The 17619-nt window shown below is 37.0% G+C and overlaps 1 protein-coding gene across 1 annotated transcript in view; it reads left to right on the top strand.

Annotated features, from left to right (window-relative positions):
• crb (cell polarity complex component crumbs) overlaps positions 1-17619 on the top strand; it is a 184404-nt gene that overhangs the window by 70200 nt on the left and 96585 nt on the right. The window contains exons 16-22 of the mRNA XM_053785119.2: positions 3092-3468; positions 3801-3996; positions 6035-6202; positions 7204-7388; positions 11918-12164; positions 15288-15417; positions 17206-17381. Coding sequence (XP_053641094.2) covers positions 3092-3468; positions 3801-3996; positions 6035-6202; positions 7204-7388; positions 11918-12164; positions 15288-15417; positions 17206-17381 — 1479 coding nt within the window. The remainder of the gene's footprint in view (positions 1-3091; positions 3469-3800; positions 3997-6034; positions 6203-7203; positions 7389-11917; positions 12165-15287; positions 15418-17205; positions 17382-17619) is intronic.

The raw sequence follows: 17619 nt of genomic DNA, 5'->3' as shown, positions 1-17619 counted from the left end.
TCAGCTATATATTCCCTATATTTCTCTCTAATTTGCCTTTTAGATACCATTTCTTGCTTACAGTTAATTCTGCTTGATACTTCCAACATTGTTCTATTGTCTGAAATTTCTACTACTCCACATTACACTCTTCCATTCACATTCTTCCTCTCTTCATCTGTTCTCCTCCATGTCATATTTTTTTGTTCTTCATATTGAACCACACTCATTCTCTCAATTCCATTCCATTTTAGATTTTTATTTATTGAGCACTTAACTTTGTGAAGAATCACATTGTATCTAAATTTACTCTTTTATGCAGTTTTCTAAGGCTGCCATTTATTTTAGTACTTCTGGAGTATTACACTCTTACAGTAGTGAGAGTGTTAATCTCTGTTAAATGTATTTTTTTATCTAATTATCTGTTTTAAAGCTCTAAGTAACTTATCTCTTGTCAGGAATTTAGTTTATATTGATAGTACCTTTCAAGGTGTTTTGCTCCTGCATATTTTTCTGTATTGTTTTAGATCTTGTAACCCTTTGACTGTTTCAGCCTTGTATAGACATCGTACGAGCCAGTGTTTCGGACGTACTCTATATGTACTCTCAATAATTCTAGCGACTTCAAATCAAGCAGAAGAAAGCTGATAGGCCCACATGTGAGAGAATGGGTCTGTGTGGTCATTGTGCACTGTATAAAAAAATCCTGCAGCACGTAGTGCATAATGAGAAAAAAAAAAAAACTCCGACCGTGTTTTTGGATTAAAACGCCGATTCTAAGGTGTATTTTCGTATAGTATTTATGGTTGTATTCTCGTTTTCTTGGTCTCATTTGATAGAAAGGAAAACATATTACAGAAATAGAGATGATTTTGATTAGTTTCATGATGAAAACGACCTTGAAATTGAGCTCAAAGTAGCGGAAATGTTTGATTTTTACCAATGTTCAAGAATAAGCAAATCACACCACACGTCCAATACACGTCAACTGATGAGTCTAATATTCTTTCACTAGTGCACTGATATTATTTATACCATTTTTACAATAATGCAGTGGTCTGCATAACAGTAAGTTTTCCATTTTTTGTGTGAATAAAAAATCAATATAGAAAGCAAGAGTAATATAAGAGGGGCCTGGAGACGTGACTAAGAAACAGAGCATATGTTATTTTAGTGCCAAAAATATTATGGACCCTATTTTGAAATTGGCAACTTTTTTAATTTGCGTGAAATTTGCCAAATTGCCAATTTCTGACCACTTTATTGTGTAATTGAAATAGGTAAATGGGCAGTTTCTTGTACTCAATTGATAGAAAAAATGGAGTTCTAAAGATATAGCTATGAGTTTGGTCGACTGGAACAATGGAATTGGCCGAAAATAGGGCTCAAAGTTGGCAAAATCGCCGCTGTGTATATATCACCGAGATTGCTAACTTTGCGGGAGCGTAATTTTGTAAGTTTTTGATCAAATTTCGTACTTTTGGTGTCATTAGCATTGGGAAAAGATTCTCTATCATTTCATAAGATTTTTTTTTTTCCCCAAAAAATTTTGCAACACAGAATGACAGTTTCAGAAGTGGGCTTGCGACAGTCAGAGGGTTAAAAACAGTGGAACCTCCATTTGTGAGCGCATCCACGTGCGAGTTTTTCTAAATATGAGCAGTCAGTTGGTCAGTTTTTTTTGCTTCCATACGCGAACGAAATTTCCATAAGCGAGAGGGCCTCTTGACTCTTGTGAGGGGCTCTTGCTCTTGATCTAGGGAATTGGATCTCATTTGTTTGTTGGACTATCTTATTGAAACTTGGGTAATGTATAATGGAAAGATGCTTCTTAACGTACACCAAAATTGAAAGAAATCAGACCATAAATAATTGAGTTCACTTCTCAGCAATTAGTCACCTCTTAGCAGTATTTTTGTTTAGTTTTTATGGTTGTGTTCTTGTTTTTTTATTTTTTTTTTGTCTCATTTGATAGAATGGAAGATATATTACAGAAATAGATATGATTCTGATTGGTTTCACGGTGAATGTACCTTGAAATCGAGCTCAAAGCAGCAGAAATGTTCGATTCTTTGGCGATGTTCAAGAGTAAACAAATGACGTCACGGTCCATTCCAATATGCAGTTCTGAATGGGTTGACATTATTTTTACAGTTATTACAATAATGCAGTAGTCTACATAACAGTAAATCTTCTATTCTTTTGTGTGAATAAAAATTACAAAATATTTATATTGTAATAATAATAACAACAATAATAATAATAGCATACTATAGTATAATTATAATAATAATATAATACATATAATAATAATACATGTACATATAATAATAATACATATACATATAATAATAATGTACTATATAATAATAATTATAATAATAGACAGCTTCAAAAAGCCTTCACTAGATGGCAGTGTTTACCACAACAAAGCGGGAGTGGTTGTGGATGCCTCCACCTTCTACATAATGACATATTTTATTCATTCTAGAGTATATATCAGGTTTCTATATTATTTATATTGTTTAATATATCATATTAGATGAATTGTGTTAGATAAATAAGTCGAATAGATGATTTTAGCGAAATTATTCAAAGAGTGTATATTATTTTGTCCTGTCTTCAGACAAACTCTCGTCCGCTGTGGACGATACTACTACATGGATGACATATTTTATTCATTCTAGAGTATATATCAGGTGTCTATGTTATTTATATTGTGTATTATGCCATATTAGATGAATTGTAATAGATAAATAAGCCCTATAGATGATATCAGCGAAATATTGAAGTATCTTGTCGTGCCTCCTGAGAGCCGGGAATGGATTAATTGCATTTCAATTAATTTAAATGAGGAAAATTGACTCTGCAAACAATCAAATCCAGATGCAAACAAGGTCACGGAACAGATTAAACTCGTGAGTGAAGGTTCCACTGTACTGGTAACTAATAAATTTTTTATTTGGGTAAGTGAAAATATTAATAAGATTCAGAGCAGTATTGCAAAAATTTAGTTTTGCTTTGTTAAAAAATGATGTCTTATTATTACAGCACCTCAGTTGAAGGATTTCAAAATCTTTATTTCCATGAACACAGCTTATCAATTTTTCAGGACACAATTGTGAAGAGGATGTAAATGAATGTGAGTTGATGCGTCCTTGTGTCAATGGCATCTGTGAGAACACCAATGGAGGATACCAGTGCTACTGTCGTCCTGGTTTTTCTGGCGATCACTGCAACTTAGAGTTCGACGAGTGTCTTTCCCGACCTTGCCGCAACAGTGGTACCTGCATCAACAGAATTAATGGTTATGAATGTGTGTGTCAGCCTGGTTTTACAGGCACTGATTGTGATATTGACATAGATGAATGTGCAAGTGCACCATGCCAAAATAATGCCACCTGCCATGATGGTATTGCTACCTTCACTTGTGAGTGTCTGCCTGGCTTTGCTGACAAGCTTTGCTCCACCAATATTGATGAGTGTGAGGTATGCATTTTTATTTTATACACATATTTATGTTTCAAGCTTTTAGATGTAAATAGTGATTTTTGGAATTACACACTAAAATATGGCAGTTTTTATTCACTACATTCATGGTATCACATTTTACTCTTTAAAATCTTGCATTAATGATATGCCGTGTCTGTATATTGTAGTGGCAAGCATGACATCATTTCATTTTGTATTTATATTTCTAAAAAAAAAAAAAAATGTTTTCTCACCTCTGTATGCATTTAATTTTTAAGTTACATATTACTGCTTTTTCTATATTTTTAAAATGTTAGTAATAAAGAGTATATTCACCTGTTACATTCTAGTCAGACCCATGTATGAATGAGGGTGTGTGCACTGATGGCATCAACCACTACACATGTAACTGTAGTGACACCGGCTTCAAGGGACCGCAGTGTGAGATCAATATAGATGATTGTGTCTCGTCTCCTTGCCAGCATGGGTCGACTTGTTCTGACCTAGTCAAAGATTACAAATGCCTCTGCTATGATGGTTATGAAGGTTTGTTTCATATATAAAGCTCTCTTTAAGCCTTTGAAATTAAGTGTAAACTTTTTTGTTAAAAGTTAGTTTAACAAAGGATGAATTAAAAAAATTGTGCTCTGTATTACCTTTAAAAAAATTATTTTCTATATTCAATACTAACTGCACTTTATATTTCTTTAATTAATGATACAATTATTTTCCTTGCAATGTTTATTTAATTTATTTAAGTCTGAAAGTTAGAGTAAGATTTCTTCAAAAGGTATAACATACAGCCATGCGTGTCGTAAGAGGTAACTAAAATGCTTTGACCAAGGAGCTAGTAACCCCTTCTCCTGTATGAATTAGTAAATTTAAAAAAGAAAAACTTTCATTTTTCATTTTAGGTGGGGATATGGCCAGTGTGTTAAAAAAAAAAATGTATAGACAGTTCTCTATATATTAGAGATACCTTGCTGGAAGGTGCAAAAGAAGAAGAAATATCATACAGCTAACTCTGTCTCATGAACCTCACAAGAATTGCCAAAAGTCCTTCATAGTGTTCCATAATTTTTCATTAACTAAACAGATTTTCAAATATTTTTAGTTAGTGAAAACTATGTATTTGTTGTTTATCTTTTCTCCACAAACTTCTTAAGACAAAGTTTGTGTGATCTTGCCAGAGAGCATCTCGCACCTTTATGATCTTGTAAGAGAGTATCTCACACCTTTGCTAACTTTTGTCACTTGCAAGTGAGAGAAAAGGAGAGATGAAAAGGATGATAATTATGAAAGATTTTTTTCCTAGTTTTGAGAATCCTAAGGAATTTGAAACTTTATATTTCAAATTTAGGAGAGTTTAGAACCAGAAGTGAATGTGTTCAGATATTTGGGAGTTGACTTGTCAGCAGATGAGTTTATGAAGGATGGGGTTAACCATAGAATTGATGAAGGAAAAAAGGTGAGTGGTGCATTGAGGTATCCGTGGAGACAAAAAATGTTATCCATGGAGGCAAAGAAGGGAATATACGAGAGCATAGTACTGCAGCGTGGAGGAGGCTGGAGGCAGTGGAGATGTTGTGTTTAAGGTCAATGTGTGGTGTAAATATTATGCAGAGAATTTCGTAGTATGAAGATTAGAAGGAGTTGTTTGAGTTACTAAAAGTATTAGTCAGAGGGCTGAAGAGGGGTTGTTGAGGTGGTTTGGTCATCTAGAGAGAATGGAACAAAGTAGAATGACTTGGAGAGCATATAAATCTATAGGGGAAGAAAGGCAGGTTAGGGGTCATCCTCGGAAAGGTTGGAGAGAGGGGGTAAAGGAGGTTTTGTGGGCAAGGGCCTTGGATTTTCAGCAAGCATGCATGAGATTATTAGATAGGAGTGAGTTGAGACAAATGGTTTTTGGGACCTGACGAGCCATTGGAGTGTGAGCAGGGTAATATTTTGTGAAGGCATTCAGGGAAACTGGTTAGCTGGACTTCAGCCTTGGAAGTGGGAAGTACAATGCCTGCACTTTCTTTAAAGTGCAAGCATTGTACTTCCCACTTCCAGGGCTCAAGTCCAGGTTTGGGATATTGGCAGTTTGGAGGGACATCTAATCTGTCGTATCTGAGCACCTCTGCAAAGACAGTGATTTTGTATGAGTGATGGTGAAAATGTTGAATGATATTGAAAGTTTTTTCTTTCTTTTTGAGTCACCCTGCCTTGGTGGGAAATGGACAACCTGTTAAAAAAAAAAATTTTTTTAGTTCTGCATGACTAAATGACAATGTCTTCCTTGCTATGACTTTTTTTTTTTTTTTTTTTTTTTTTTACAAAAGAAAAAGATTAGAATTCTTCCTCCATAAGCCATGTGTGTTGTAAGAAGTGACTAAAATGCCAAGAGCAAAGGGCTAGTATCCCCTTCTCCTGTATACATTACTAAATTTAGAAAGAAAAACTTTTATTTTTCATTTTAGTTCACCCTGCCTCAGTGGGATACTGCCAGTTCATTGCAAGAAAGATTAATACATATAGCAGTTTCATTGTAAATAGAATAGAGTGCAGTTGTTTAGAGCCATACATTTTTTTTCTTCAGGGAAGGACTGTGAAGAGGACATACAAGAATGTGCAAGTTATCCCTGTCTCAATGGTGCCTCTTGCTTAGAACGCAGCAACATAACACTTTATGATTTAGAGATTTTCTCTAACTTTACGTATGAAACAGCTGGAGGATTTATCTGCGAGTGCATTCCTGGCTTTACAGGTAAAAAATTAACTGTTTTTACAATATTCTATTTAAAATCATTTTATTTTTTTTAATGCACGAGAAAAATGACTTCACTGCTGAGGATCCTTGTTTAGTTTCTTCATGAAACTTGCTTTCAAGTTAGTAAGTTTATTTAGGTACAAGTTCATGTAAGTACAGTTATCATACATAGCTTGAAATATGTGTAAATTACCTAGGATAACCCAAAAAAGTCAAAGTAGCTTATCTCCATTGGGGTCTGTATAATATCTTATTACTTAAAACCTATCAGTAAGTTACATTAGGAATCAGTCATGATTATAACCTTAAAAGTTAAAACAACTAGGTGTGAAAATCATTTACAATAATAGGAGATATAATAGGAATGAAATAAACTGAGTTATTTACATTAACATTAAAGAGAGGATCAGCTTAACTCAAATACTCAACTAGAGCTTCTTGGAATAGTAGAAATTCAGAATAGTAATAATAATAATAATCTTTATTTCTACAAGTACATGATACAACTTATACAGAAAGCAAAGATATACCATATTTTCTGGCATATAAGGCACACAATTGTTGGCTGCTTGCTGGCATGAAGTTTCCAAGCAGTTGTAACATAATACAGTGGACCCCCGGTTAACAATATTTTTTCATTCCAGAAGTATGTTCAGGTGCCAGTACTGACTGAATTTGTTCCCATAAGGAATATTGTGAAGTAGATTAGTCTATTTCAGACCCCCAAACATACACGTACAAACGCACTTACATAAATACACTTACATAATTGGTCGCATTTGAAGGTGATCGTTAAGCGGGGGTCCACTGTACATATTTGTAAACAACTGCTGAAGCATAACCCAAAGCCTATCCTTGACCCAGACATTGAACATATAAGCCACAGGGTAATTTTCCAAGAATTTTTGTAGAAAAAAGTGTGCTTTATATGCCAGAAAATATGGTACCACTACCACAGTACTTCAGTTATAATGGTTAAAGCATTAAAAAAATTTCAGGTGATGTGTGCGAGATTAATATCAATGAATGCGAGAGTGATCCATGCATTAATGGTGTCTGCAATGATGGAACCAACAGTTACTCTTGCAAGTGTTGGCCAGGATATGAAGGTGTCGATTGTGAAATACAAATTAATGAGTGTGACTTGTATGCCCCATGCATCCATGGCTCATGTGTTGATAAGGTAAGCATGAAGCTCTAGAAGGCATTAACTTTAGCAAAGATACTGAGTGTAGAAGGATTAGAAATATTTAAGATAAGAATAGAGGAGTTTTTATGAGGATAGTGAGGAAGTGGAACAGAATTCTTCCTCCGTAAGCCATGCGTGTTGTAAGAGGCGACTAAAATGCCGGGAGCAAGGGGCTGCTAACCCCTTCTCCCGTATAAATTACTAAATTTAAAAGAGAAACTTTCGTTTTTCTTTTTGGGCCACCCTGCCTTGGTGGGATATGGCCGGTGTGTTGAAAGAAAGAAGTGAAGCTCAGGTTAGGGTGTGTAGAAGAGAGGGAGACTACTTCTCAGTAAAAGTAGGTCTTAGACAGGGATGTGTAATGTCACCATGGTTGTTTAATATATTTATAGATGGGGTTGTAAAAGAAGTAAATGCTAGGGTGTTTGGGAGAGGGGTGGGACTAAATTATGGGGAGAATCAAATACAAAATGGGAATTGACACAGTTGCTTTTTGCTGATGATACTGTGCTTATGGGAGATTCTAAAGAAAAATTGCAAAGGTTAGTGGACGAGTTTGGGAGTGTGTGTAAAGGTAGAAAGTTGAAAGTGAACATAGAAAAGAGTAAGGTGATGAGGGTATCAAATGATTTAGATGAAAATTGGATATCAATTTGGGGAGGAGGAGTATGGAAGTAGTGAATGTTTTCAGATATTTGGGAGTTGACGTGTCGGTGGATGGATTTATGAAGGATGAGGTTAATCATAGAATTGATGAGGGAAAAAAGGCGAGTGGTGCGTTGATGTATATGTGGAGACAAAAACATTATCTATGGGGGCAAAGAAGGGAATGTATGAAAGTATAGTAGTGCCAACACTCTTATATGGGTGTGAAGCTTGGGTTGTGGATGCAGCAGCGAGGAGGCGGTTGGAGGCAGTGGAGATGTCCTGTCTAAGGGCAATGTGTGGTGTAAATATTATGCAGAAAATTTGGAGTGTGGAAATTAGGAGAAGGTGTGGAGTTAATAAAAGTATTAGTCAGAGGGCTGAAGAGGGGTTGTTGAGGTGGTTTGGTCATTTAAAGAGAATGGATCAAAGTAGAATGACATGGAGAGCATTTAAATCTGTAGGGGAAGGAAGGCGGGGTAGGGGTCGTCCTCGAAAAGGTTGGAAGGAAGGGGTAAGGGAGGTTTTGTGGGCGAGGGGCTTGGACTTCCAGCAGGCATGCATGAGCGTGTTTGATAGGAGTGAATGGAGACAAATGGTATTTGGGACCTGACAATCTGTTGGAGTGTGAGCAGGGTAATATTTAGTGAAGGGATTCAGGGAAACAGGTTATTTTTATGTAGCCGGACTTGGGTCCTGGAAATGGGAAGTACAATGCCTGCACTCTAAAGGAGGGGTTCGGGATATTGGCAGTTTGGAGGGGTATATTGTGTATCTTTATACATATATACTTCTAAACTGTTGTATTCTGGTCACCTCTGCAAAAACAGTGATTATGTGTGAGTGAGGTGAAAGAGTTGAATGATGATGAAAGTATTTTCTTTTTGGGGATTTTCTTTCTTTTTTGGGTCACCCTGCCTTGGTGGGAGACGGCCGACTTGTTAAAAAAAAAAAAAATATAGGAATCTTGACTTGTAAAAAAGGAACCAGAAGTAGGTGGAAATTTATTTAAAAATATAATTTGATTTACAGCAGTTAAAAGCTCTATGTATAATCTTTATATTGTAGGAACTAAGGAAGGAGACAGTGGGAGATAGAAACAGCTTAATGGAAAAGTGACGTAGAGAGAGTACAGGTAATGAATAGGATGTTGAAAGGCATGTGGTATTTTTGAGAATGCAGTGTTAGAGTGCACATCAGAAGTTTGTAGCTATAGGAGGGTGGATGTGGGTGGGAAGAGGAATGATTTATTTTAGTGATGACATGAAGAAGAGTGGAGATGTCCTGTCTAAGGGTAATGTGTGGCGTAAATGTTATGCAGAAAATTCGGAGTGTGGAAATTAGGAGAAGGTGTGGAATTAATAAAAGTATTAGTCAAAGGGCTGAAGAGGGGTTGTTGAGGTGGTTTGGTTATTTAGAGAGAATGGATCAAAGTAGAATGACATGGAGAGCATTTAAATCTGTACGGGAAGGAAGGCGGGGTAGGGGTCATCCTTGAAAAGGTTGTAAGGAAGGGGTAAGGGAGGTTTTGTGGGCGAGGGGCTTGGACATCCAGCTGGCGTGCATGAGCGTGTTTGATAGGAGTGAATGGAGACGGATGGTATTTGGGCTCTGATGATCTGTTGGAGTGTGAGCAGGGTAATATTTAGTGAAGGGATTCAGGGAAACCGGTTATTTTTATATAGCTGGGCTTGAGTCCTGGAAATGGGAAGTACAATGCCTGCACTCTAAAGGAGGGGTCCGGGATATTAGCAGTTTGGAGGGGTATATTGTGTATCTTTATACGTATATGCTTTCTAAACTGTTGTGTTCTGAGCACCTCTGCAAAGACAGTGATTATGTGTGAGTGAGGTGAAAGTGTTGAATGATGATGAAAGTATTTTCTTTTGGGGGATTTTCTTTCTTTTTTGGGTCACCCTGCCTCGGTGGGAGACGGCTGATTTGTTTAAAAAAAAAAATGAAGATATTAAGAGAAGAAAAACTTATCAAATGAGAAGCTTTTACAATTAAAACAAAAGTTTATAGAGAGAAAAAGTGAGGTGAAAAGAGTGGGGAGGAAGTTCAAAAAAGAGCCATTAAGAGAAGGGGTGTCATCATCTGCAAATTTTCTCGAAAATAGAAAGCCTTGGGATCAAATGGAATTGTCAGTTAAAACTAAGGGAAGGAGATGTTAGATTGGAAGGGATAGATATTAGAAAGATGGAAAGAACATTTTGAAGGGTCATTAACCCTTTGAGAGTCAACAGACCCTCACCGAGACTTGTTCTCAGGGTCGGCCAAATTTAAAAAAAAAAATTATTTTTCTTATGAAAAGATAGAGAATCTTTTCCCCATCGTAATGACACCAAAAGTATTAAATTTGATGGAAAACTTACGGAATTATGCTCTCGCGAAGTTAGCGGTCTCGACGATGTTTATGCATCGGCGATTTTGCCCACTTTGAGCCATATTTTCGCCCAATTCCAGTGTACTAGTCGACAAAAATCATAACTATTTCTCTAGAACTTCATTTTTTCTATTGAATGAGTACAAGAAACCGACCATTTACTGGTTTCAACTATCCAATACAGTGGTCAGAATTTAGCAATTTTGCCAATTTCACACAAATTTCAAAAGATGCCAATTTCCAAATAGGGTCCAGAATAAACAAGAAAGACATTCCTGGCACTAAAGTAACATTTCCTCTGTTCGTTAGTCACATCTCCAGGCCCCTCTTATATTTCTTTGGCTTTCCACTTTCAATTTTTATTCTTACAAAAAATAAAAGGTTTTCGGTTATGCAGACTGCTGCATTAGTGTAGAAATGGTATAAATAATATCAGCGCACTTGTGAAAGAATATTAGACTCAACAGTTGACGTGTATTGGACGCTTGGCATGATTTGTTTACTTTTGAACTTTGGTAAAAATCGAACATTTCTGCTACTTTGAGCTCAATTTCAAGGTACTTTTCATTGTAAAACCAGTCAAAATCATCTCAATTTCTGTAATATGTCTTCCATTCTATAAAATGAGACCAAGAAAACTAGAATACAACAATAAATACCATACAAAAATACAGTGCAAAGTCGCTGTTTTATTCCAAAAACACGGTCAAAGTTTTTTTTTTTTCTCATTATGCACTGTGTGCTGCAGGATTTTTTTTATACTGCGCACACTGACCACATAGACCCATTCTTTCATATGTATGCCTACCAGCTTTCTCCCACTAGATTTGAGGGTGCTAGAATTTAGGCGTACTAGTACGTCAAAAACCCTGGGTCGTAAGCCGTACTAGTATGGCCGAAACCCTCAAAGGGTTAAACATTGAAAGGAAGCCAGTAATATCATCTTTGGCAGGGAATATCTAGTAAGATTAAGGTAGAGTCACAAGTGAATGCAGGAAATGTGCTTGAGGAAATGAGAAAAATAAATTGGGGTAAATCTCCTGGGTTAGATGGGTTGGTGCATTTTTTCAGTAAGTTCATGAAATTAGGGAAGGTACCTAAGGACTGGCAGAGAGCATGCATAGTTCTTTCATATAAGAGAAAAGGGGACGAGAGGGAGTAAAAATTATTGGGCATTAAACTTGAGTATACCAGGTAAAGTGTATGGTTAAATTATTAATGAAAGAGTAAGACAGAAATTGGATTGCTGAGGAACAGGGAAGAATTATCAAGGGTTGGGGTTTTGTAGATGAAGCATTTGCATTGAGACACTTTAGCAAATTTGAAAAATATTTAAGAAAACAAAATTATCATCACTCATTCTCTAGCTATCTCTCCAAAAATGTCATGGACATCCCCACCCATCCTTCCAAATACCACCTCACACACCTGCTGGATGCTCAAACCCCCCACCTTTCAAAATCTTCATTTAGTAAGATCTTTTGAATTTCAGGTGGCAGATTATGACTGTGAATGCAGCAAAGGTTATGGTGGTAAGAACTGTTCAGTAGAACTTCTTGGCTGTAATGGCATAGAGTGCCTCAGTGGAGGCACCTGTGAGGCGCTGCTCATGAATGAAACAATACACGACTTTGTATGCCACTGTCAACATGGATTTACTGGGCGGAACTGTCAAGAATCGACTACCCTCTCATTATCTGGGAATTCATATGTGCTCATCAATTCTCAACGCCAAGAAGGTAACTGATACTTATAAATGTAGTACCATATAATATCATTACATTTGTTTGTATGAAATAAGATGTTTTGGAGTGGTTGGTGCAATTATTTAATAAATGTATGGAAGAGGGTAAGGTACCTAGGGATTGGCAGAGAGCATGCATAGTTCCTTTGTATAAAGGCAAAGGGGATAAAAGAGAGTGCAAAAATTATAGGGGGATAAGTCTGTTGAGTGTACCTGGTAAGGTGTATGGTAGAGTTATAATTGAAAGAATTAAGAGTAAGACGGAGAATAGGATAGCAGATGAACAAGGAGGCTTTAGGAAAGGTAGGGGGTGTGTGGACCAGGTGTTTACAGTGAAACATATAAGTGAACAGTATTTAGATAAGGCTAAAGAGGTCTTTGTGGCATTTATGGATTTGGAAAAGGCGTATGACAGGGTGGATAGGGGGGCAATGTGGCAGATGTTGCAAGTGTATGGTGTAGGAGGTAGGTTACTGAAAGCAGTGAAGAGTTTTTACGAGGATAGTGAGGCTCAAGTTAGAGTATGTAGGAAAGAGGGAAATTTTTTCCCAGTAAAAGTAGGCCTTAGACAAGGATGTGTGATGTCACCGTGGTTGTTTAATATATTTATAGATGGGGTTGTAAGAGAAGTAAATGCGAGGGTCTTGGCAAGAGGCGTGGAGTTAAAAGATAAAGAATCACACACAAAGTGGGAGTTGTCACAGCTGCTCTTTGCTGATGACACTGTGCTCTTGGGAGATTCTGAAGAGAAGTTGCAGAGATTGGTGGATGAATTTGGTAGGGTGTGCAAAAGAAGAAAATTAAAGGTGAATACAGGAAAGAGTAAGGTTATGAGGATAACAAAAAGATTAGGTGATGAAAGATTGAATATCAGATTGGAGGGAGAGAGTATGGAGGAGGTGAACGTATTCAGATATTTGGGAGTGGACGTGTCAGCGGATGGGTCTATGAAAGATGAGGTGAATCATAGAATTGATGAGGGAAAAAGAGTGAGTGGTGCACTTAGGAGTCTGTGGAGACAAAGAACTTTGTCCTTGGAGGCAAAGAGGGGAATGTATGAGAGTATAGTTTTACCAACGCTCTTATATGGGTGTGAAGCGTGGGTGATGAATGTTGCAGCGAGGAGAAGGCTGGAGGCAGTGGAGATGTCATGTCTGAGGGCAATGTGTGGTGTGAATATAATGCAGAGAATTCGTAGTTTGGAAGTTAGGAGGAGGTGCGGGATTACCAAAACTGTTGTCCAGAGGGCTGAGGAAGGGTTGTTGAGGTGGTTCGGACATGTAGAGAGAATGGAGCGAAACAGAATGACTTCAAGAGTGTATCAGTCTGTAGTGGAAGGAAGGCGGGGTAGGGGTCGGCCTAGGAAGGGTTGGAGGGAGGGGGTAAAGGAGGTTTTGTGTGCGAGGGGCTTGGACTTCCAGCAGGCATGCGTGAGCGTGTTTGATAGGAGTGAATGGAGACAAATGGTTTTTAATACTTGACGTGCTGTTGGAGTGTGAGCAAAGTAACATTTATGAAGGGATTCAGGGAAACCGGCAGGCCGGACTTGAGTCCTGGAGATGGGAAGTACAGTGCCTGCACTCTGAAGGAGGGGTGTTAATGTTGCAGTTTAAAAACTGTAGTGTAAAGCACCCTTCTGGCAAGACAGTGATGGAGTGAATGATGGTGAAAGTTTTTCTTTTTCGGGCCACCCTGCCTTGGTGGGAATCGGCCAGTGTGATAATAAATAAATAAATAAAAATAAGATGTTAAGTGTTACATGAAGATTTTTATTGCTAATATTTAAATATATTTATACATGCCCTTAATAAAATGTATAATAAATGAATTATGAATTATTATGAATATCTTTTGATTTTAACTTAAACTTACATATTTGCTTTTCTGGAACTTTTAAGTTACAGTAGTGAACAATTGTGTAATACAGTTGACCCTTATATTACACTGTAATTACATTTCTGAAAATGCCGTGTTAGATAAATATTAACTGAAGAATTCATGGGAAAAATAGGGTTACGTTCCTAGGACCTCACCAAAAAGCCAAATAACTTTATTTTAGATATCCAGCTCTTACAAGAATAAAAATGATAATGCTGTTTTTGTTGCTTAAGACTACAAATGCAACAGAAATAATATTAATTACCTTAAACTGTGGTTGCTGGTGTATGTCAGTGATTGTGAAGAGAGTGGAGATGCGTGGTATGGCCCTAGTGGGCTGAGGTGGATGGTTGTTGGTTGTCGGCAGAAGTGGATGGTTGAGGTTCTGGTACTAAAGTCAATGGTTGTATTGGAGTGTGCATAAATTCTGTAATGGATCTCTGGCTTCTTTTACCCTGCAGTACATTATACAGCTAATGGTAAGGCATCATCAACTGCTCTAGACCCTGTTTCAAAACACTGGTTCAAGATTTGTCAGGGTCCTCTTCAGTGAAAAAGTCTGCTAGTTTAGTAGAAACATGGAACTGCTCATGCAACTGCTGCAATGTTAAATGTTTTTCTTCAGTTTTTTCTTCATCTTCTATTATCTAGCTCCCTTGTATCTGTTCGTTGAGCTCTGGCAATATTTTCTCAGGGCTTTTGTCTTCATCATCGTCATCATCTTCTAAGAGCTCATTCACATCTTCCTTCATATCTTCAAAGTCATCACCTGGTAATCTCCTTGCTAACAGAACAGTTTCCTGAATCTGACTGTCAAGCAAGGGAAAACCAGTGAAAGAATTAACTACAGAAGAACATAACTTTCCCTAGTCTGCATTTAATATTGACTGGGGCACTTCATTCCATGCACTTCTAGCATAGCTGATGGCATCTGCAATGTTAATTTTATTCCAGAAGCCTGGTACTGTCAGGTTTGAGTCAATGTTCATCCAAATTTTTTCCCCTCCCGCACATCGAACCATGTTAGTTAATTTTACAAACCGTTGTATAAAATTATGCCACAATTTTTCCATTGTGTAATAACCAAAAATGCCAAATAAATCCGTGTAATATAAGGGTCTACTGTAAATCCAAATTTTTTTAAAAATATGAACAAGTTGGAAATTTTAAAAATAACGTTTTTATTATTTACACAGATTTTTTTTATTTTATGATAGTGATGTTATTGCCATTTTTCCAGGATATGAGCTTGCTTTCCGATTTCGCACCACCTTGGCTAATGGTATTCTTGCTGTAGGACAAGGGGAAACTTATATTAAGCTGGAGCTGGTGCAAGGTCAACTAAATTTCCACTCCTCTTTACTTAACAAGTGAGTAACGTTACATTTATAAAAAACAAATTTTCTTCATTCATGAGAGTTATCAAGCACAAATGAAAGTTCTGTAATTTTTTTTTATGAACACATTGGCCGTCTCCCACCAAGGCAGGGTGGCCTGAAAAAGAAAAACTATCATCATTCACTCCATCACTGTCTTGCCTGAGGTGTGCTTACACTGCAGTTATAAAACTGCAACATTACCACCCCTCCTTAGGAGTGCAGGCACTGTATTTCACATCTCCATGACTCAAGTCCCGCCTAATGGTTTCCTTGAATCCCTTGATAAATATTACCTTGGTCACACTCCAACAGCACATCAAGTCCTAAAAACCGTATGTTTCCATTTGCTGCTATCTAACATGCTTATGCATGCTTCCTGGAAATAAAAGCCCCTCACACACAAAACCTCTTTTTCCCCGTCCCTCCAGCCTTTCCTAGACCAACCCCTACCCTGTCTTCCCTCCACTACAGATTTATACACTCTCGAAGTGATTCTATTTTGTTCCAACCTTTCTACATGTCCGAACCACCTAAACAACCCTTCCTCAGCCCTCTGGATGATAGTTTTGGTAAGCCTGCACCTCCTCCTAATTTCTAAACTACAAATTCTCTCCATTATATTCACACTGCACATTGCTCTCAGACATAACATCTCCACTGCCTCCAGCCTTCTCCTTGTTGCAACATTCAACACCCATGCTTCACACCTATATAAGAGTATTGGTATAACTATACTCTCATACATTCCCCTCTTTGCTTCTATGGACAAAGTTCTTTGTTTCCACAGATTCCTAAGTGCACCACTCACCTTTTTCCCCTAATCAATTCTATGATTCACTTCATCTTTCATAGACCCATCTGCTGACACGTCCACTCCTAAATATCTGAATACGTTCACCTCCTCCATACTTTCTCCCTCCAATCTGATATCCAATCTTTCACTACCTAATTTTTTTGTTATCCTCATCACCTTACTCTTTCCTATATTCACTTTTAATGTTCTTCTTTTACATATCTTACCAAACTCATCCACCAACCTCTGCAGCTTCTCTTCAGAATCTCCCAAATGCACCGTGTCATCAGCAAAGAGCAACTGTGACAACTCCCACTTTGTGTTAGATTATTACTTCCATAATTTTTTCTTGGTATACATCTTGCTAGTTTGATGCAAATCGTATTCCATATTGTTTTTCTTTGTGTACATTTTGCCAACTTGATACAAATTGAAGAACACAGATATTTATTTTGATTTTATGCTTTGTCCTTAGAGGCCTTTCCAGGAGAACAAATTGAAGAACACAGATATTTATTTTGATCTTATGCTTTGTCCATAGAGGCCTTTCCAGGAGAGTATCTAAACAAGTGTACCTCTATGGCTTTAACATTTTGTGCACTTTCACATTCTTGGGATCACTGGTAAAATTCTGAACTGGATTAAGTTATAACTAAAATGTAAGAAACAGTCACCTTAAATTGGAATTGAATTAAATTTAAATATTGCAGTGTTCTAAGTGAAGTTCCTTAAGGTTTACTTCTGGGATAATATCTTTGTGAACAATGATTAATTTGTCATTCTTCCTGCAAGTAACCGATCCTTAAATCTTTTCCTGGACCCGATGTCTGATTGGGCTTTTCCTTAATTCATAATCTGTAATGTATGTAAAAAGTAAATTATGAAAACAGCTCTATAATTTTTTTGGAAGCAAAATATTCATTGTGTATAGTACTTTATTTAAATTGTCATTACTCATCATTAATACCCATTTTTTTTTTTTACAGATGGGAGGGCATTTTTACAGGATCCGACCTCAACGATGGGCAGTGGCAGGATGTGAGGATGCTGGTGAATGACAGTCATGTGTCATTATCAGCAAACAACGAATCTACAGTATATCCCATTAACCCTGTACAGACTATTAATAGTTCAGACACATCTTTTTCAACAACAGTCTTAGGTAACTTTTCTATTAAGAATTCTTTTTACGTATGTATATTGATATTTTATTCACATATTAATTTCTCTTGACGTATTCGCATATAAATATCTGTTGACAGAAACTCAGAAGATTAATGATCTGTATATTTCAATCCCCTTCTGGGATCCTCTTCAGCAGATACACATGTGAAAAGGAGAACATGAATATATAGGGAAGGTTGCACCTCACCTCGTATAAGGTAGTGGCACGAAAAATA

Source organism: Cherax quadricarinatus, chromosome 45 (assembly GCF_038502225.1).
Source record: "Cherax quadricarinatus isolate ZL_2023a chromosome 45, ASM3850222v1, whole genome shotgun sequence".
Lineage (NCBI taxonomy): Eukaryota > Metazoa > Arthropoda > Malacostraca > Decapoda > Parastacidae > Cherax > Cherax quadricarinatus.
Note: the sequence above shows the minus strand (reverse complement) of the source record. Positions and strands in the feature narration are given on the sequence as shown.